The 21,335-nt window shown below is 30.9% G+C and overlaps 3 protein-coding genes across 4 annotated transcripts; all 3 read right to left on the reverse strand.

Annotated features, from left to right (window-relative positions):
- Positions 1-376: 376 nt before the first annotated feature.
- LOC113511589 (cuticle protein 7-like) lies at positions 377-4,605 on the reverse strand. 2 transcript variants are annotated; one of them, XM_026895230.3, is made up of 4 exons: positions 4,485-4,605; positions 3,705-3,923; positions 2,711-2,883; positions 377-496 (listed from the first exon to the last, which is right to left on the reverse strand). In XM_026895230.3, the coding sequence occupies exons 1-4, from the start codon at positions 4,500-4,502 to the stop codon at positions 421-423; spliced, it is 486 nt and encodes a 161-aa protein (XP_026751031.2). In that variant the 5' UTR covers positions 4,503-4,605; the 3' UTR covers positions 377-420. The 2 variants fall into 2 exon arrangements, with proteins under 2 accessions (XP_026751031.2, XP_052750382.1); XM_052894422.1 differs by having other exon boundaries at positions 3,705-3,919; positions 4,485-4,526.
- A 4,704-nt stretch (positions 4,606-9,309) lies between these two features.
- Positions 9,310-11,821, reverse strand: LOC128200577 (cuticle protein 7-like). The gene is made up of 4 exons (XM_052894423.1): positions 11,776-11,821; positions 10,980-11,174; positions 10,245-10,411; positions 9,310-9,485 (listed from the first exon to the last, which is right to left on the reverse strand). Exons 1-4 carry the CDS (start codon positions 11,785-11,787, stop codon positions 9,413-9,415), a joined length of 447 nt encoding a protein of 148 aa, XP_052750383.1. The 5' UTR covers positions 11,788-11,821; the 3' UTR covers positions 9,310-9,412.
- Positions 11,822-15,165: 3,344 nt separating this feature from the next.
- Positions 15,166-17,025, reverse strand: LOC113511581 (uncharacterized). The gene is made up of 4 exons (XM_026895223.3): positions 16,948-17,025; positions 16,537-16,872; positions 16,059-16,225; positions 15,166-15,968 (listed from the first exon to the last, which is right to left on the reverse strand). The coding sequence occupies exons 1-4, from the start codon at positions 16,957-16,959 to the stop codon at positions 15,314-15,316; spliced, it is 1,170 nt and encodes a 389-aa protein (XP_026751024.3). The 5' UTR covers positions 16,960-17,025; the 3' UTR covers positions 15,166-15,313.
- Between the last annotated feature and the right edge of the window lie 4,310 nt (positions 17,026-21,335).

Consider the following 21,335-nt stretch of genomic DNA (forward strand, 5'->3'; position numbering starts at 1 on the left):
GTTAAATTCCAGGTGTATTCATCACGATGGGCTAACTGACCTTTTCATTATCACCTATCCCTCACTGGTGCTTCATCAGCGTATACTGTTAGCGCAGGCGGGGCTATCATTCCATTATCAACCAATTAAAAAAAAAAGTTGGAACAAACAATACACATTCATAAATTTGTATTATGAAATTGGTCGAACGGTTTCCGAGATTAGCGTGAACGAACATCGTGAGTCGGGATTTTATATATTAAGATAAAAGATCATGATAAAAAATTTACACTGAGCAGTTAGAGGTAATAGATGTACATTGATGATGATAATGACGAATGATATATATACGGCTTTAGTAAATTTAAATGCATATGTATGAAGTTAATAAATTATAATTTATATATCTTTATTAATGATAATAATTAATATTTGGTATATTTAATAGTCGTGGTGGTGGTCGTAAACGGGCTCCGGGTGGATGGACGGCGCTGAGTTGTGAACTATTGCGTTGAAACTGAAACAAAGAAAAAGGGATTTATTTTTTTTATTTAAGAAAGAAATATGAATTCTAAATTCGCTTGTTTTTATGTAACACTAGCGGCCCGTCTCAGCTTCGCATGGGTGGACATTTTTCCATTTTAAAAAGTGACCATTAAAGCAGCACACGCAACGGAAGCTTAAAAATGGAGTAACTTCTCCTGTTTTTCGAACATTTCCCTTCACTGCTCTGCTCCTATTGATCATAGCTGGTGAAAGGTATATTATAACTTGCTTAGGAGTATGAGGAATAATTGTACCAAGTTTTGTTAAAATCCGTCGAGTAGTTTTTGTGTCTATAATGAACATACAGACAGACAGACAAAAATTTTATTAATTGCATTTTTGGCATCAGTATCGATCACTAATCACCCCCTGATAGTTATTTTGGAAATATATTTCATGTACAGAATTGACCTCTCTACAGATTTATTATAAGTATAGATTGTATATTAAATTGTAACTAGGTGATGTTTGTACATAAAAGATAAATAGAATAAGAATGACTATAAGAGATCATAGCCAAGTCGATAGATGCTGAAATAATATTTTTTAGAATATATCGCTGTCTGTTTGTTTCGGCAAAATGTAAAAACTACTGCACTAAATTGAATACGATTCCATTGTAATTAAAAACTGATATATATATATTTCATCTTGATACGTCATCTAGAAGTGAACGTCAATCTAAATATTAAGCAAAAAACTATTAATATTATACATATTAGTTTTTAATAATGACTTCATTCACGTGACCGGAATATATTTTTTGTCCAGGGTATAAAGTATTATATTATTCATTATTTCTTTTTTTTATGTAATTTAGAATGGCAAACAAGAAAATTAAATAATACATATTTACTAAATTTCATGATGACTGGTTTAGCTGTTAAAATGCTATGAGTTAATAAACAAAGCAACTCACTTTTATATTTATAATATTAGTAGGATTATAATACTATTTAAGAACACAAGTTTTCATGAGAACCATCTAACCGATATCCACTTTTTTCTTTGATTTATTGTACGAGATATTTAGTAGTTCTCAAAATATTCACAATTAGCTTTTTCCATGAATTCTTTCGCATTTACTGACGGGGATAAAAAGCTTATATTCTTCTCCATCTTATATAGTATATGTATACTCAATTTCATAGTAATTGGTTAAGCCGTTAAAGCACTATAACGTACAACAAACAAACTCACTTTCACATTTATAATATTAGTAAGGACAGTTATAGGTGCCTAACATTACATATAAGACAGTCTTCGTTTCTTTATTGTCGAATACTATGTGGTATATTATTTGTTCAACATTTTATAAATACATTGGTGAAGTTTTGCTTAAAATAGAAATAATTAAATGAAACAATTCCATTAACATAACAATAATGTTATGTCGTATTAGTATCTATTATGTTTTAATCACCATGAGAGTGCTTTCGTTGTATTTTTTGATTTGGTGATTTTCCGATTCAAGGGCATTACTGTCGCGATAGAGACAATTTGTCTATCAATGATTAAATATATCTGGCTCAATAAACTAAAATAACAGTCTAAAATATACTTGTAGTAAAGTGAGTAAACGGGTTTTGTTATAAGAACATGTTTGTACATTTGATTTGACATGACGCTTTCATAAACATTGCAATAGAAGGTAAGACAAAAGGAAAGAGGGAGGAAAGGGATATTAAGACATAGTTACGAGTATATCAGCCATATTAAAAATAACTTTGTTATTGTGAAATATGAAGTGGTAAAGAGGTTCAATGAAAATCGGAGTGAGTGGAAAGAGCTCTACCGACAACAGTGTGACTTTCATAATTAATGAATTTATGTCAAAATGTGATATAACTAATTACCGACAAATAACAACATGGGACAGATAAAGGTAAAACTAAGTGTCATGTCGTATAGGGAAGTCAAAGATATGGCCTGGAATAGAGCTGGCTGGAAGAGAATGCACGTATTAGTTACACTGATAAAAGGAAACTTTTAAACGAGAAGAAGAGATGAGATATACATGGCGTCGTATGATATATAGCATGTATATCACACGATAGAAAATACGAGTAAGATTGTTAATTCCTGTCATTTGTAGTCAAAAGCAACGCTTATTTTAGGCATCTAGCGTTGCACTCACTGGTTTGTCTACTTTATTCCCTAAGGAACAATATACTGTTTTGCTTACCCATTGTGGTCATCGGCGGTGTACTCGACCTTGCGTACGGAGCCGTCGGGTTGCACCAGCGAGTAGTAGCCGTGCACGACGTCGCCATCGCGGATCTCGTGCTGCGACTTATGGTCGCCGGTGTGCGGGTCCGATACGGAATATTCAAAGGCATATTTGGGATAAGCATGACCCTTAACAAAAAAAATGTAATGAGTTACTGTTGTACATATTAATCAATAATTTTCAACATTAAAATTAGGGATGAATATTTACTAAATGAACCTATTATAGCATGAGTCACGATTAATAATATTTTTTGGATTGTATGTTGAAGGAAAGAACTTAGTGATAGATTAACCAACTTATTTGAGATGGTTTACAGCTATTTTGTAATTTTGTGACACAAAGTGAGGGTTGAATTTTGCTGATTTAATCGTACAAACCAGGATATTTGATAGTGGTTAGAAATTTCAAAGGTTTCAGAAATTTCAGATGTTTTTGAAATTTATACATGATTTGGTAGTGAATTTCATCTTAGCTCTCAGAAATGGCAATGCATGAGCAAAAAGAATGAGACTCTCAATTCACTCGTACTTTTGGTGTGTATTATACGAGATATTTTTGGTGATTCTAATCCGACTCTGATAATTAGTTCTGTAGTAGACATAGGTTAGTTTCATATTGAATATCGTTATTTTTTTAAAAATCTTAATTGATTTAAATAGAGAGAGAATTTTGCATTTTTTTTAATAGATGAAAATGAAATGGTTACCCCGCTCGCGTTATTGGTATATACCGGCGGCGCACCAGTGGAAGACGATAGGTGAGAATTAATGCAGGTCAGTTGGCCCACCATGATGAATTTGACAAGAAATAATCATGATAGTTTCTTGGGGGAACCGTGTGAAGGTTAACCTTACAGGGTATATTTCTAGCAATGAGGTTATTAGACCTCATTACCAATAATCCCATTCTCCCAAAGGGAATTTTGTATTGGGTATTATAAACTTACATAATCGTCTACGCCATCATCATGCTCATCATAGGAAATAGGGGCATCATAATGTGCTAGAGGGGCCGCGTGAACTAGGGGCACGGCGTAGAGAGCAGGTGCATCTATATGCCCTATAGGCGCGTATGCCCCGTTGTGTTGAATGATGCTCTGAGAAGAGATGGCATGCCCGTACGGACTAGAGCTGGCAGCAGCCAGCATGGCACTGAAGGTTACTAGCTGTAGAAAAAGTAATTAATAAAAATATTTATAATTTAGGAACATGCAGCATATAAAGGTATGTTACTGTATATACTAATTTCTAACATGTTATATTATATACCATACATTGTAAGTTGTAATAAATATATTGTTATTTTTCATATCAATTATACAATAATCAAATTACTTTATCTTTAAAGTAAAATCAATATTATCATGAATATAATTTTTAACGGACTAGTCTGATGTAAAACTTTGACCTTAAATAATTAATATCGAATTTGTAATTCAGAAAAATAATTGTTAATAAGATAATATGATATCATAATAGGAATAGAACCACTCTGAATATATAATTATGCCTATTGTTTTGTAACTATTTTGTTGAATCACTGTATGTTACGTCTAGAATTTTCTTCTGCATTGCGATTCGTGATTAACACACATCACGATCGCACTATGTGAATTACACGATAACATAATCTACGATTGGACCATCACTTAATAATATTTTATTATAAAATTTAGCACGACTAGGTAGACTAATTGACACTTATGTACTTAAAATATCTCACTCACAGTTTTGAACATTTTCATGTACTTTAGTCAATGCTTGGTTGGTGATTGATGTCAATTACCATTGGTTGTAGGTTTTTATATCATGAAATATTGAAAAAGAACAAGTGGGGCTGACCGCAGAATGCGCCCTCGCGACAATGTCAATACAAAAGGTCGAATTATACGATTATAGAATCTCAATATATGTCACGGTATCGATTGTTGTAATTTTGCTTTTTACTATGGTAGGTACACTTAGTACGTGTTTTGTGGTGATCCACAAAAAGTGTTTTTTTTTTGTTTATTGAAGGTTTTAATAGGCATTTTACAATGCAATGTCTAGCCATAATAATAAGGTTCACATTGTTTGTTCTTATGGTGTAGGTTTTGATACAGATAAATAATACTTAGATAACGTAGACCATTTTTAAATGGCGCGTTTTTGAAATTGTATTAATCTTGTAATTATGACTTGATTAAAATATGATAATTTTATCAAGTAGGTACAAATGAGAAAGTATTTTTATTTGTTACCTCTTGACACTTTAACCAACCAATTTAACAATTTATCATGACACACGACAACGTACACACGCTGTAATTGGGATGAATGATCACGGATAAAATAATTAAATAAAATTATTATTAATATTTTAGTTTTGTACTTTCTTATACCTTAATAAGTGATTGAATATTAAACACTAATGATGAATAAGTAAGAAAAAGCGCGACGTATTAATAGTCAAGTTACCGTTTATAGAACCTTTTTTAAACATTTAATGCTCCATCTAGATATAAATGATCTGTTATCATATAATCATAAATTAATCAAATTAATTGATAATATTTAAAGAAAGTTATAGCAATTTAAACTATTAATATTATGAGATCTTAACACTATTTAAAAGAATGTGAATAGGTATTATATCAAAAATAGTAAATTAAAAATATTACTTTACTACTTATGATGGGATATTTTTTTGGAGTTTTGGAACAAAATGAGATATAATATCTAAGAATATAGCTTTTTAATATTATTCCATTTCTGGTAAGTAATAATGTAATTACGTATTTTATCAGACGATGCTTTTTAAGTATTTGTTTTAATCAGAAATAAATTACATTTATAAAGTGTCCTTGTATTAAAAGTATCAAATAATGTTGATTCTATAGGCGACAGTTACCACTTTCCATCAGGTGGGCCGTCAGCTTGTTTGCCATTCTAAGTTGTATAAAAAAAAATCTAAACAGATTCTATAAATATATTTTGCTCGTAATACTTGTAAAACATTGTGAAACTATTAATATACTTAGGTTCTCATTAGCGTCTGAATGCAGACAAATAAGCATGTGTTCAAGCATTATTCAGTACACATCCGCTTAAAACTAGAATAAAATGTTTGACGGTTTAACAGTAGTAAATACAAAGTTTCTATGTTATGAATGACTGTGAAAAACTCAGTAGACGTTGTTTTGAACTAGTATTCTAATACTACATATAGTTTAGGAAGAAAATTCGTAGTCTAAACTCAGTCTTTAGGATTCATTATTTAAAAAAAGGATTCAGATTTTTTTATATTAGATTCAACATCATCATCATATCAGCCTTTAACTGTCCACTGCTGAACATAAGTCTCCCTCTTGAGGGGTGTTGGCAGTAGTTGCCACGATTGGCAGGCGGATTGGCAACCACAGTTAGATTTCGGAGATGATTTAAGAGGGACGCTGTTGCCTATCTCACGCTCTCCCTTAATTGCCTCTTATCTGCTACGGAAAAGGAAGGAGTGGCCTATTGTATATTAGAATAAAAAACAGTAAAAAAATTGTTCAGTAATGAATGTGATTAGTGAATATAGTATAACTTTATAAACATAATAATATTATGTAAGTTCTAGGTTACTGTATTAATTAAAAATTGAAAACAAATAATCTTGTAAGTTCAGTAAATGCTCTTAATATTAAAAACCCGTTATACTTGTATTTTAGTGTCAGGAAGTAAAAACATATGTTAAATATATTAATTCCAATTTTGTGTAAGTAAAATCAAATAAGGTCACAGTGACAAACTATTAGTAATACTTCATATGCATTCGAAATAATTTTCGTATTATCATAAGAATAATGTGGACATGGAGGAGAATGGAAAGGATAAGCTGGACAGAAAAACTAACGAATGAGGAAGTCCCGAAAAGAGTGAAAGAGAAAAGAACATTAATTAAAATAATAGGGAATAGAAGAGGCAAAATGCCGGACCATCTTATACGACATGACGATTTTTTTAAGAGCTAATTAGAATGAAAAATAGAGGGCAAAAGCGGAAGACCAAAGAATAACTACATGGGACAGATAAAAGAAATACTAGGTGTCATGTCGTATAGGGAGGTCAAGGATATAGCCTGGGATAGAGCTGGCTGGAAGAAGATGCATGAATTAGTTGCACCGACAAGAAGAAACTCTTAAATGAAAAAGAAGAAGATAAGAATAATATCATTATCATTACCATTATCATTTCAGCCATTATCCGTCCACTGCTGGACATAACCTCTCCCATAGACTGCCATAAAGAACGGTTCTGAGCCATATGTATCCACTGACTCCCTGCAATACATTTCAGATCGTTGCTCCATCTAGTAGAAGAGCGTCCTACACTGCGTTTACCTGTACGGGGTCGCTACTCAAGAACCTTTCTTCTCCATCGGTTGTTGGTTCTTCGAGCTATGTGACCAGTTCATTGTCGCTTCAGCTTGCTTATCCTTCGGGCTACATCGGTTACTTTGGTTGTTTTGCGAATATCCTCGTTTCAGATTCTATCACGCAAAGTGACTCTGAGCATCGGCCTCTCCATGGTCCTCTGAGTAATTTGAAGCTTTTTACATACGAACAATCGTGTAAAACCATGTTTTGGTTCCATAAGTCATCACTAGTAACACGCACTGGATAAAGACCTTCTTCTTCAAACTCAGAGGTATTTTGGATGAAAGGTGTGGTGTAGTTTTCCAAACTTTGCCTAGCCGGGTTGGATTCATCGATATATATAAGAATAATAAATGCCCTGCGAAAACGAAGAGACAATAATGAAAAATATTTAAATTTAGAACACGATAACACAAAACACACAATGTTTTGTAAAATTTCAAGAAGGATTTTATATTTCCATCTAATGTTCTGCACAATCGATCGACTATAAATTATATTACTAATTACAAATTTTCTTAATATAAAAAGAAATGAAAAATCTTTAAATAACAGATAATTTCCCAGGATTTTTATGTATATCAGTGAAGTAGTAAAGACAAGAAAGCAGTAACATAGACTGATGATTAATTTCAGTAAATAGTTTAGCAATAAATGGTGTTTATGTTAATTTTTACAAATTTTGAACTTGTTTTAAAAACTAATGCAAGTTTTTCCATTCCAAATTTATACTCGTTAAAAATTTGCGATATGCTTATGTAAATTTGGTCACAGAGCAGTATTATGGTACCATCTAGCTTATCGTGATGAAGATAAAAGGTAGTTCTCGAAAAACTCATAAAACTCGTAAAATACGCATGATAAGTATGTCATATATGGAGTCCTTTGGTTGTGTGAGGTGTGTGAAGTATGATGATAAAGTGCGAGGTCTAATAAAGCTCGTTTTTGTTTCAAAAACATATTTAAAATAGACCTGTTCAATAAAATTGTTTAATTTCACGGTCTAAGTAAACAGGATGAAATTGAAACTATTAACCTCCCGAAGGAAGTGAAAGAGAAATTGTTCAGTTATTTTATTATAATATGTATTTGTAACAAAAGTATTTTACATGACAGTAAACACTTATAGGAATTATTATACATAATAAAATCTAATATTCACTCATGATAATAAAACTCAATAGGGACATTCAAAACCTTGTTACCAAATTAAATTCGACGGTGTATGCTGTACGCAGGGTTAAACAGTACATTAATGTTGTACCTGCTAAATTATTTAATTATAGTTATTTTTATGGTACATTGCCCCATGGAGTATTATTATGGGTTAAAGCAGCCGACAACCAATGGATATTTGTTTAACAAAAACGTGCCATTCGCGCAATTTATTCTATGGGAAGTTGTAAATCATTAAGAGAGAAGTTTAAAGAAGCAAATATTCTCACAGTACATGTATATACGCAAACAATTTTTATATACGCAAGAATATTCATTGTTTCATAAAAACGGCGATTGTAATAAACTTAATACTAGATACAAATACAAATTTGCTGTTCCGACGTATCTTTAGAAGAAGTTAATAGGTCTTTTATAAGAATAGGCATCAAATGTTATATGATACCGAAGGATATTTTTGATCTACCTTTTTTTTATTTTTTCGATCTAAACATTTATTGATCAAAGCCTAGTATACATTAAAACGATTGTTATTTGAATAAACAATGCATAAACGTGTAGAGTGTTAGTCAAACATGCACGGGCATTTTAGTGACCATGTAAGAGTAATTTTAGACTTACATTTTACTTGATTAACACAATATTAATAGAGATTTAAAAGAGCACGTTCTCAGTAGGTAACAACATTCCGACCCTTGCGGTAGATTCATAAAAAATAATTAAAAAGTGCTCGTAAACAAGGGTATTTTAATGAAGATGATTTGAATGTGAATATATGTACTTTTTATAAATTAGAATATTATATTATTATATATCAGATATATTAGAATATTATATTATATATTAGAATGTTATATTTTCAGGTAAAAGACATTAGCTGACTGAGCTGAGCTGAGCTGAAGTTTTTCTTTCAATAATATGTATGTAAACATGCAATCAAAATAAAACTATGAGAGTAAGTACAACAAACACATTTTATTTATCGGAGCACATTCAACACATTCATATTTAAAAAAGTATAAATAGGTATCAACTAGCATGCGACATTCAGGTATTCAATTAAAAAGCTATGATTTTTTTTAATAATGATGGTAGGCTGGTACTGGAGCAATATGTACAGATGGGGCAGAGTTGTGCACCACGGCGTTGAAACTGAAAATGGAAATAGAATCGTTAAAATGGGCTAACATATCGTGTAATATGCTATTAAAAACTGTAATTTAATTTAAACCCATTATCTTTTTAAAATTGGTAAAAGAGGGAATATTACAGGAATTTATTTAAACATTCGAACAAAATAGTGTCATTGAGAGGTACATCCTAGTGCATTTTAGTAGGTATCAAAAATTTGTGGTAAGAATTCTATGGAAATTCTGATATAATAATTTAGCTTTTTTTGTATCAAAATTCTATCTTATCTATAAATTTTTCGTTGCTAAGTTTCCAAAATGGGATGTTGCCATTCCTAGTATTATTAACATGAATAGCCTTTATACATTGTCCTTAAATAGGTTTTAAATTATATGTGGTTTGAAAAACAAATGCAGTAAGAGAATTCCACTCTTCATTGCGTAGGGTACGGATGATGAAAGAAGAGCAAACACTGCATTTTCTTTCATGTTATGAATTAATAGTGTTTCGGTTTAAGAGTGGAGATTCTTTCTTTATTCTTTATTGTGCACAAGACATAGTGTTAATTACAATTCATTATAAACATAATGTACAGAGGCGAGTTTATCTCTAATAAGAGATTTCTTCCAGCAAAACCTTTCCATGTTAATTGTGTTATTTTAAAAATAAAAATAGGCAGTCATACGATCTGCATATATTCCTGGAGATTCGTTCCCTGATTGCTGGTTTGACGATAAAATGCTGTTAGATATGCATTAAAAGATATGCTATTTTATTTACCCATTGTGGTCATCGGCGGTGTACTCGACTTTGCGTACGGAGCCGTCGGGTTGCACCAATGAGTAGTAGCCGTGCACCACGTCGCCGTCGCGGCTCTCGTGCTGCGACTTGTGGTCGCCGGTGTGCGGGTCGGCGACAGAGTATTCGTAGTCATATTTGGGATGAGCCTATAATGTTTATTAACAAATTTATAATCTTGATAACATCATATCAGTCGTTCTGCTGCTAAACATAGCCTCAGCCTTGGAGGGTTTTGCAAGTAGTGATAACATGATTCATAATAAATAATTAATGTATGTTTTTCTGATATCTATATTAATAAGTACATTATATTTTCTTTTACTACAGTACATATGGTAAAAGACAAGCAATTCAAAATCGTTCTTCCTTTAGTGGCATATAAAATACTGTATCCTAATGAAGGTGAATGTACGGAGCTCTGTTGTAAAGATACCTATGATTACATTGCAAGTGGATAATTTGCAGCAATAAAATAGTTCAACTATTAATTACATTTTCATAATTTGCAATATAATCATATACTTAAATGTTCTCGACTTTATACTCGAAGAGCTAATCGGAGTATTTATACATCATATACCTACCTTCATTTCATGTAATGGAATAGAAACGCAATTCACAAATACATTTTGCGTTCATGCCAATTCATCTGAAGGTTATGTATTGTTCTTGGGTATTTGTAATATAGTATTCAAGACGTTTATTAATGCTTACATATTCGTCATGTCCTTCATAATAGGCTGCTGGGGCATAAGCTATAGGCGCAGCGTAGTGGGCGACAGGAGCTGCGTGAACCAGAGGAGCGGCGTAATGACCTTCGTCATGACGTACGATGCTTTGTGAGGACACTGCGTGCCCGTGATATAGGCCAGCATTTGCTGCCGCCAGAAGAGCGCCGAAAGCTATGAGCTGTAAAAACAAATCAGAAATATTTATTACAATAATTAAAATTAGTTGACAGTAGTCAATTTAAGTTCGAGATATACAAGTACGTGAGTTAAGATACCTAATTTAAAAGAATTCAAACGACAATTGGAATTATAATCGATAACATTTTTATTTCAATTGAAAAATACATAATTATAAATAATAATTATTATTAACAATCAGGTTTGAAAGAGAGATTTTCTTTTTTTAATCTGGTTTAAGAGACTATGACCACTGTCTAAAGAACTCATGTGTAGGAAACAGTTATTTAGACATTTTATTATTGTAAAATAAAAAAATGGCTTTAAAAAATAGTTTCAGGACAGTAGTTGTCCTGTCCTAAAACTTTTTTTTTAAAGTACAATCACAATTTTGATGATTTTTTAAATATAACAAAAAGAACTTTAAAGTGTATGTAACTTATTATGTTTTTCTACCAAAACTTTATTTTATCAAAAAATTAGAGAAATTATGAATATTACGTCATCAGTATCAGTCTGTACTGTAAACGTTATATTTTTGGATATTGTTATATTTAGATTGCCTATTGCAATATTTTATTTATTTTAATTTGAACACTTACTTTACTGAACATTTTGTGCGTATTGTTTAATTAACAATTGTTGATTGATGTCAATGGTCCTGCTGTATGGTTTTATAGAACACGGCCGGGCGGCGCGTGTCTGTGCGGTGGGGCGGAGAAATGCGTGCGCGCACCTTGACTCTGTAACTGTAACTTTGACATTCTCAAGGCCGAGTCAATAAGTGTTAACTAGTGTGAACTCGTTAATCAGTATGCCTACTACAATTATATATGATTTGTAAGTGTTATAAATATTTTTGACAACCAATTAGTTCCTGTTCTAACATTTATAAATATTTATCTTAATAATGAAAGTCATTAATCAAATAATGCCATCATGTATTGTGATGATTTTTTGAGAATTTACTTCCGTTTTTATTATGTAAGACTTGATTTATTTAATCGCTAAAGTTTAAAATATTTATGATATTTGAGGCACTAGAAAAAAAATTTGTGTTTATGATTTAAAACTGTATCACAAGTTTTACGGTTTTTTTATGGGTGAAAATAGTACGGTAACCCTGTCTGTGCTATTGATATACGCTGTCGTAGTACAAGTAAGAAGTAAGGATGTAAACAGGTCAGTTAGCTCATTGTGACGAATACAGTAAGAATTGATTATGGTGATTTCCAGGGGGAACCGCGGGGAGGTCGACCTGATTGGTACATTGTTAGCAATAGTGACTACCTACTCATTACTAATAATCGCAATCTATAAATGGTTATAACCATTCAAAAATTGTGAATTCAAATAAATTTTGCGTTATCATTTAGATTAGATACTATGTTGTTATTTATTTTTTTACTGTTACTTCATCATAATCGTATAATAGTAATTTTTATGTGATGATAGAGTATAAATACAGAATATCACTGTATTCCTTTTCATGCACAAGATATTAGGGCTAAATAATAATAACAGGGCTACACAAAGCTAACCACTCCATGTTAAAGAAATGTCGAAAAGAGGCCAAGTCATAGCAAATGGCCAGTGTAGATTGTAGGTCTCTTTTATAATGCGAAACTTGATGTGTCCTGCGCTGAGAGAGGTGATCGAAGTTAAATACCGCGAATTATTGATTGAACAGGATAAAAAATAGTCTAATTGATTGAGCCATTAAAGTGCCAAAAAGTAATAACTGTATAATAATTTAATAACTATATGATATTTCTGATTAAATTATATTTAATGTAAGAATGCGATAAATTTTGAAAACAAATTGAATGTAAATTAAGTAAACTACGCGGAAATGTTATAACAATAAATTAGCTTTGGATTTATAGCGGTATAATAACTCACACTGTCTGCCTAAACGTTGGTTTTAATGTTTGCGCTTGAGAAAATACAATGTTTGTTTTGAAATTATTATAGTACACTATTTACCTTGTAAAGAATTCTATTTCATATATCAAACAAGCGTGTGAAATTACTTACAATGTATTATAAATGTATTAGGGAGCATTTTAAGACGTAGTGCTAATATAAAGTATACAGCTAAAATCAAAATAGTTTTTACAAACGTGCTTAGAGTACTCGCACTATAAAATGGAATGAATAGGAACAATTTGAAATTTCGTTTTAATTTTAATTAATGTACCAGTATAGTAATATTTGATGATATAGCATACAATACGAGATCATGATCATTAAAATTTGGTTATATCTTATATATAAAAATCTCGCTCACGGTGTTTGTGATGAAACTCTTCCGAAACGATTTGACCGATGTTTAGGATTTTTTTATGTATATTTGGTAGATATGATTGTAGGTTGTAAAGCATATTTCATATAGCTATGTGTCTACGGTGTCTCTTTAAAAAAAATATATGGCAGAACATGGTTCAACTATCTTAGTGATTATCGTACACAGGAACTTTGCTCTAAAAAATTTCTTGTTCTCTCTATTCCTCTGCATCGTTCTGGTTTTATTTCCAATTCTTTCACTCTGAGGCCTCATTATTCTGGAATGCGCTACCTATTCACACAAGACAAGTGTCTAACAAATTTACTTTAAGAAAAAAGTCTATGAATATCTTTTGAATAAGCTGTGAAAGCAGTTCATCAACTTCATCATCACCTTTGGTTTCTATTGTTGTTTATTGGTATCATAGTATATAATCGTATGTGTATATATATATATGTACGTTTTTATGATATATATTTGTATATGTAAGTAATATTTGTTCAATGTATGTATATTTATGTAGGATTATTTACTTTATTTAGAAAAAAAGCAAAATTATAAACGCATCCATAGTATATCAACGTTCACAATGATACAATAAACTACAGAATGTACGTCTAAAATATAATAATTCCAGAACCGTTGTTGTTCTGTTTTGAATCTTGTTTGTTTTGTTTGCTCTTTAATCCTAAACCTAGCATTAAGACTATTGTACCTTTTTATCTACTCCTTGTTCGTTTGATGTAATTGCCTCTTTACCGAATGTTGTTCTACAAATATGTAACTAAACACAGTTGCATTAATTCTTGTAGTACAAGAATTAGAGCGACAATGTCGAGTTACGACATGAGAATAGTAATTTATTCCGTATTTTTAGAGTTATGCACTATTTTCTTTTCTTTACCATTTTAGATTATTGAGTAAGTTTTATTTATATCTGCCTACTAAATACCAACAAAGGCATAACAAGATGATAATCTTTTTACATTAAGAGCTAACTTAAATGGTTCGAGTTGATATGATCGATTGACCAATTGAGTTTGTTGTAAGGTTGTCGTTACAAGTACCTATATTGAGGTTTGTGATTACAACCACGCAATATTTTATAACTTTGTATGTATATTATTTTTCCATATTTCATATTTACAAATATAACTCACAAGCTATTATTTAATTTGCTTCGTATCGTTAATATAATCCGTATCCGGAAAAACGATTTGAGTTATAATATACTTTTTAAGTACTTAGGTACTAGTTCATTATCATAGATCTTTGTAAATAAGTAATAATAATATAATGTAGGTAATCTAATGATTTATTTGAGTTGTTGCCAGATGTTTTTGAATATGAATCCTAAGTATTAATATATTTACTAAAGGATTTAAAGAATTAAAAAATGTGACTTTAGTCTTATGGAAAAGGAGTTGTAGCGAACAGACTACGGCCTATTTGGTGAAAAGCAAAAATCGGCGCTTATAGACACGAATAGCAATAGACACTAAACAATATACTATGATGGACATGGCATGCCTTATATGTTGTAATTTCTGAGGACTAAGATGTCGTGTCTGTATACTTCGTCATTTTACTGTCATTTTAACTGAAACATGAAGTATATTAGTAAATGATTTTACTTTCGTATTTATCATTTACAGATGTATTATTTCGTTTCTTATTTCTTTTTCTTTTCTAAATAAAACGAATATTGTGTTTTTCTTTGCTCATTTTACTCAAAATCATACCAATATATTACTTTACACAAACCTATAATACAATTCAAGTCGACATTGGTTTTCAAAAATAAGACTAGAATATTATTATTACACTTTTCAGGACATGGATGTACTTATTTTTTAACATGGTTTATTGGTTCCAGGTAAAATTATGTATGTCAATGGAGAAATATTAGTATTCGCATTCGGATCACCATTAGCTATAGCTGCTTGTACGCATCGAATAATATCTTTATATGATACAAGTCCGTTTGCCAATGGCACTTCAGGTTTAGGAATCGTCTCAATAGGAGTTTCTACAGCTTCGTGTGTATGTGTTTCATCTGTACAGTTAATAATGTCATGATCTGGTTCAGCTGACGTGGAATCACTAGTAGAATCTTTGATCAATTCAACTGAATTGTCAGTTGGTGGTTCAATAGCTTTAGTAGCAGAAGGGTTTTCAACTAGTGCAGCTGGTGAATTGAGTGGCGATCCGATTAACTGAACAGAAGATTCAGTGGAAAATGCAGAATTCGCATCAGGAGTAGTAGAGTCGATAACCACAATAGCTTCAGACTCTTTTATAGAAACTGAGGCTACTTCAGGAGCTGATTCAACTGTTGGCGCTACTGTTATTTCAGTAGATTCGGTTAATTCTGAGTCTACTTTCAATGCACCTGTTTGAATCGGTTGACATGCTGGGTCTGGTTCACTTTTACCTTTTTTTGTAGGTTTTTTCGCGTCTTCATCTGGTGTTGATTCTGGCAAGAAATTTTTCACTATGGCATTGAATCTGTTCAAGAGAAAAGTGGTTATAATGTTGAATAATCGTACAAAAAATATATAATCTTAGAACGTTATTTAAAATATTAAAAATATATACCCTGTTAAGTCATCAGCTCTATATTTAACTTCTCGCACATAACCATCCGGTTGAATAAAAGAATACTCTCCTTGTACCACTGAGCCATCACTTAATTCCCGTTGTGCCTTTCTATCTCCAGTATTCTCATCGTAGACTACATATGAATATTCGTAACTTGTTTTCTCCTACAAAGTCAACAGAACATATAATTATTATGATATTTAACTCAATTCTGTATTAAAGAAAAATCAACTGATTTAAAAAAAGCACAAGTAAGTAAACTTTTTCGATTTCCTTAATAAAGAAAATTTCACATTGACTTAAATACAGCGAAATTAAATATAAGCAAAACTATCTCTTATAATACTATCTCTCTTATTCGATGTACGTGGTAATTTACTGTAAATCGATGATAAAATAATTTCGCATGAATATGGTTCACTATGCAATTAGTGCAATTAATTATCTTTTTATTTGAATATTTCTATGTACTTACATCAGAATTTGGAAGAACAACAGTAGGTACATTTGGAGTATTATAGGCAATGATTTTAGAACTAGTAGGCACGGCAGCTACGGTGTTCACAGATTGACTAGGAATAACGCATGGCGCCACACATCCTGATACAACGTTTTGTAGTGGCAAAACGGATCCAATAGGAGCAGCTGATATTTGAGCTATTTGTGGATTTCTTACAACTGGAGGTGCGCCGTAATTTAAATATTCCACTGGAACTTCTTCTGCGCCTCTATGAACATAGACTTTAGAATAACCAGCTCCACATATTATCTGCAGACAACTCGTACTAAAAATGATCGATATAACTATTTTCTGAAACAAATTATTAAAACACATATAAATATCATTACTGTCAGCTTTAATGACAAGAAAGAGGAAACGACTTACATTAAGAATCATCTTTCCTGGTGATCGATGGAAGACTACTGATATTTTTCTGAATGTTCCTCTCTTATAAAAGGAGCTTTGTTTGTCTTAAAATATGCTGTTCGGTAATACCGAAACAAACCATCAATGTCGTTGACTAGATGAATAGCGGTTAACAATTAAAATGCTAATGAAGATTTAACACAGGCTCCGTGTTTTCTCTATCCAGTATTCAAAACACGTGGTTTACAAAAAGTGAGTAATCTAGCGTGACATCTGGTTTTGTTTTATGTAGAGTGGTGTGTATATATTATGCAATGTTACGGGGAACTCTGCTATTCCTTTATTCAAATTGTATCTGTTTCCAGGTTATAAATGAAGCCTTTGACATAATTAAAATTAATGATACCTATATAGCTTTCGCGTTTGTTTACACAAACGTTGAGTACATCTATTTTTACTATTGGAGTATTTCATTACTTTATTTGATCGTTTATAATGTAAAAGAAACTCATAAACCAACAAACAACCTCTATTATTAAAAGAAGTTATTTTCAATAAACTTATAATAATGCAAAATATGGACACTGTAATATGTAATTTAATTCACGCGACATAGAGTAAAAATTGCCCTATATGTATATATAACTATATAAAGTATATCTAGCATATAATCTATAAAAATATATAAAAAGAAATACATGTTTCTTACTCGTCACTTGGTTAATTGTATCTTAATTATAATTAAAATTATGGTTAGGGATTACATATTTTTATTTAGTTACTTTAAAATTATTAATTTATTGACAAATTTGTATTTATTTATTTATTTTATAGCATATCCTAACAACACACTATCCTTTGGCCAAGGTTTCTTTCTGTAAGAAGAAGACATTAGCTTACTATTGTGACTTCAGCTCGTGGCATGAGGATCTTTTATTGAGATCTCTCTATTGCTTTCTTAGATTTAGTAACTCCAATAGAAAGATATATTTTTAGATTGGTGCAATAGAAGTTTTATCAAAATTGGTTCAGAAGTTTAGTGTTTTATCACAATTAGTTCAGTAGGCGGTTGTTTTTTATAAAACACAATTTTAAATTATATGATAATAATAATAAAAATTATTATAGTAATCGTAATATTCATACCAATAACATATAACACCCATACATTCGCCTACATTTGACATATTGCAAAAACATATTTGGAAACATATTTGCTGTTGGAATCTTAAAGGAGTTTAAAGTAGTACTGACCATAATCATAAGAAATATTACACAGGAAGTATTTATTCTAAATTCTGAATTTAGAACTGTAAAAACAATAAAACTTGGCAGTCGTGTCAATTTCAGTTTTTAAATACGAGTATTTAATTATGTTGTTTAGGCTTAGATCAAATTGATATTTTTGGTGTTTATTGCTTCTCTATTTAGCAATTGTCATAACCTAATAAAGTGAATTAAAAATGTTTATTTAAATAAATAATTATTTAATGCTCTCATTTCCTATGCCCATACCCAAAATAACAGTTCATGAAAATCCTAAAAAAGAGGTAAATATTTTAGAGTTCTTTATTGTAAAAAATAGTTCGTCATCTTTTGGTAATTTTTGTGGTTTGGTTTGAGTAAAATACAGTGTTACTTTAATTTTAAACATTTTATGTGTATCAAAAATCCTTTTATTCATTACTAATGTAAAGTAGCTAGAAAATGATTTGTTTAGGTTCTTTAGTTTTAGTAATAGCAATAGGCAGACTTGGCGGTGTCAAAGCCGTAAAAATAAAAAGGATTACTTTTTTCTGTTATCAAAAATTACGGTAATCTGTGAAAAATTTACTACGTAACGACATGTCCTGTAGAAGTATATATATTTCTTATATGTAAAGAGGAGATGATCATAGATTAAAGGTAGTACCTGCGGGATTAGATAATTATATAATATTTTCAATTATTTACCGACCAAATTGACATTAATATCAATAGTTGATAACTTCTTATTTTGTAGTGGTTAACACTCCCGACTTTGCTTATGATGATATAATTTCAGACAGTTAAATGCTGATATAATGATGATGCATTATATCAGCATTTAACTGTCCACTGCTGAGCATAAGCCTCCCCCTTGGGGGGGGGGGGTTTGCCAGTAGTTGCCACGCTTGGCAATGACAAAATGGGCGGGTTGTCAATTGCAGTTAGTTCGCTCTATGCGCCCTTCGACTCGTCCTTTGCTTATGTGCATTCGAATTATTGTTTACAATGTAAATTCACTAAGCTCAGGTTTGATATAAACCAGAAATATCTCTTTTAATTTCATAGTAATAAAATAGTAGTTAAAAAAAACTATCAACGAAGTTATGCATTAAATGTTATAAATCTGTTTAGGACAATACCTTTGTAAGTATTATAGACTAATTAAGGAGTATTATCTCTATCTAATAACTTTTTATGACATTTAAAAAAGCAAATAAGGTAACGGTAAAAGGTGGGCCTAGTTATTAGTATGAACAGTACATTGTGTAAATACATTATATCCATAGGAAATGTGATTTAAATTTCAGTAAGATTTATTTCTTAGTGCTTATTTCGGTTATTAAAAAAAAGTTCATTGGAAGTTATAATTGAACAATTTGTAATGAAATTTTATAAATGACTTAATGATGTCGCTCAGAAAACTGGTGTATTTTTAAACTGCCATTTTATATTACAGCAAATTATGAGATATAATTAGTTAGTTCTTCTTATTCAAGTCAATTATGTGACATATATGTGACTAGTGTATGTTTTTAATCACAGAATTACATTGGATGGTAGTTTCATGCAGACTGCATGAAATGCATAATCATGCAGACGAAGTCGGGGGCTTAGCTTGCACATAAAAAAATAAGACATTAATATACAAAAATGTATTGATATATGTAAATACGTTATGTAGACCACATTTAAATAATTTGGTGACATAATCAACATACCTTCTTGTGACCCTCAAACGAAAATATATGTTTTTAAATAAATTTTTATAAAAAATAATATTGAAGGTTGGCTTTAGTAAAGGCTTTTTAAGCATGTTTATCATTTAAGAAACTATAATATATATATATATATATATATATATATATATATATATATATATATATATATATATATATATATATATATATATAACATATTACGCTCGCCTCAAATAGATCTGAAAACGACAGGACAGGAAGAACGGGAAGATGATGACACTTTAAGAAAACATAATGGCCAAAATTGTCAATAAAATATTTAGATATCATCTATAAGGCTAATTGGCATATTTAATAAATAATGTAATGATTTATTTCTGGGATCACTAGTTCTTATGTGAGGCTAACTTTATTACATGTAATTCATGGCTGCAAGTAAAACTTTGCCACTGCCACTTAGGCAATGAATCAAGATTAATATAAATGAAATTTTATCATGTTTTAAGTAGTATGAGAAAGAGTAAATGAATGAAGATATGAAGTAGTGGACGCCGACGACGGGACTAGTCCATAAGCTGAGTCGTTTAGTGAACCATGCTTAGTCTTATGCTCGAAGTTTTCTTGAGAGATTGAATTAAAAACAATATAATTCATCTAAAAGCTAGAGTCGTTGATGTAGCCGAAAGGATTAGTGGACTGAAATGACAAGGGGATGATTTGTGCAAAATTGTTGGGAACGATTAGATGCGAAAAGCATAAGATCGTACAAAGTGGCGAGCCTTGAGAGGCGCTTATGTTAAGCAGTGGCCTGTTATTAAGAAAGACATAAATAGAGAGTGAATATTAAAATAACTAACAGATATGAGTGGAAGAGAAAATTTATTAGTCGGTCTTACTATTATAATTTCAAACTTAAAATGATAAGATATGGTTCCATATTTTTTTTATTAAACCTGGAATGGATCACTATAGGAAAATGGGGGAAATGAGGCATTAAAACATTAATAAAAGCATCGTGGTCCACGGGTTATAGAGCATTATGTGATTTTTATGTATAATAATCACGCTATCATTTATGCATTGTGTTGGTATAAAAGTTTCAAATATCCAATTGTATTTATAAATAATGGCATTTTATAAAAAGGAAAAAAAAAAGATTACCAAGATTAAAATTTTTTATTATTTTTTACATTTTATGAGTTTCTGAACTAAAAGGGATATTTACTTATTCTCAAGTGCGAATATAGACCTTTTCATCTGTATGCACTCGTAATTGGTACTGGTATGCTTTTCACAACTGCTTTTGAATATAACACTCGCCATTAATGAGAAATAACTCATACTTTAGTACATTTTTCAAATTTTAGATTAGTTTTATCCTGCATGTTTGGACAGAAAAAGAAACACCTGTAGGGGATTTTACTTGATTATATGATGAAGTTTATTACACAGAAACTAAAA

This window comes from Galleria mellonella, unplaced genomic scaffold (genome assembly GCF_026898425.1).
Source record: "Galleria mellonella isolate WM207_F2 unplaced genomic scaffold, CSIRO_AGI_GalMel_v1 utg213, whole genome shotgun sequence".
In the NCBI taxonomy this organism is placed as follows: domain Eukaryota; kingdom Metazoa; phylum Arthropoda; class Insecta; order Lepidoptera; family Pyralidae; genus Galleria; species Galleria mellonella.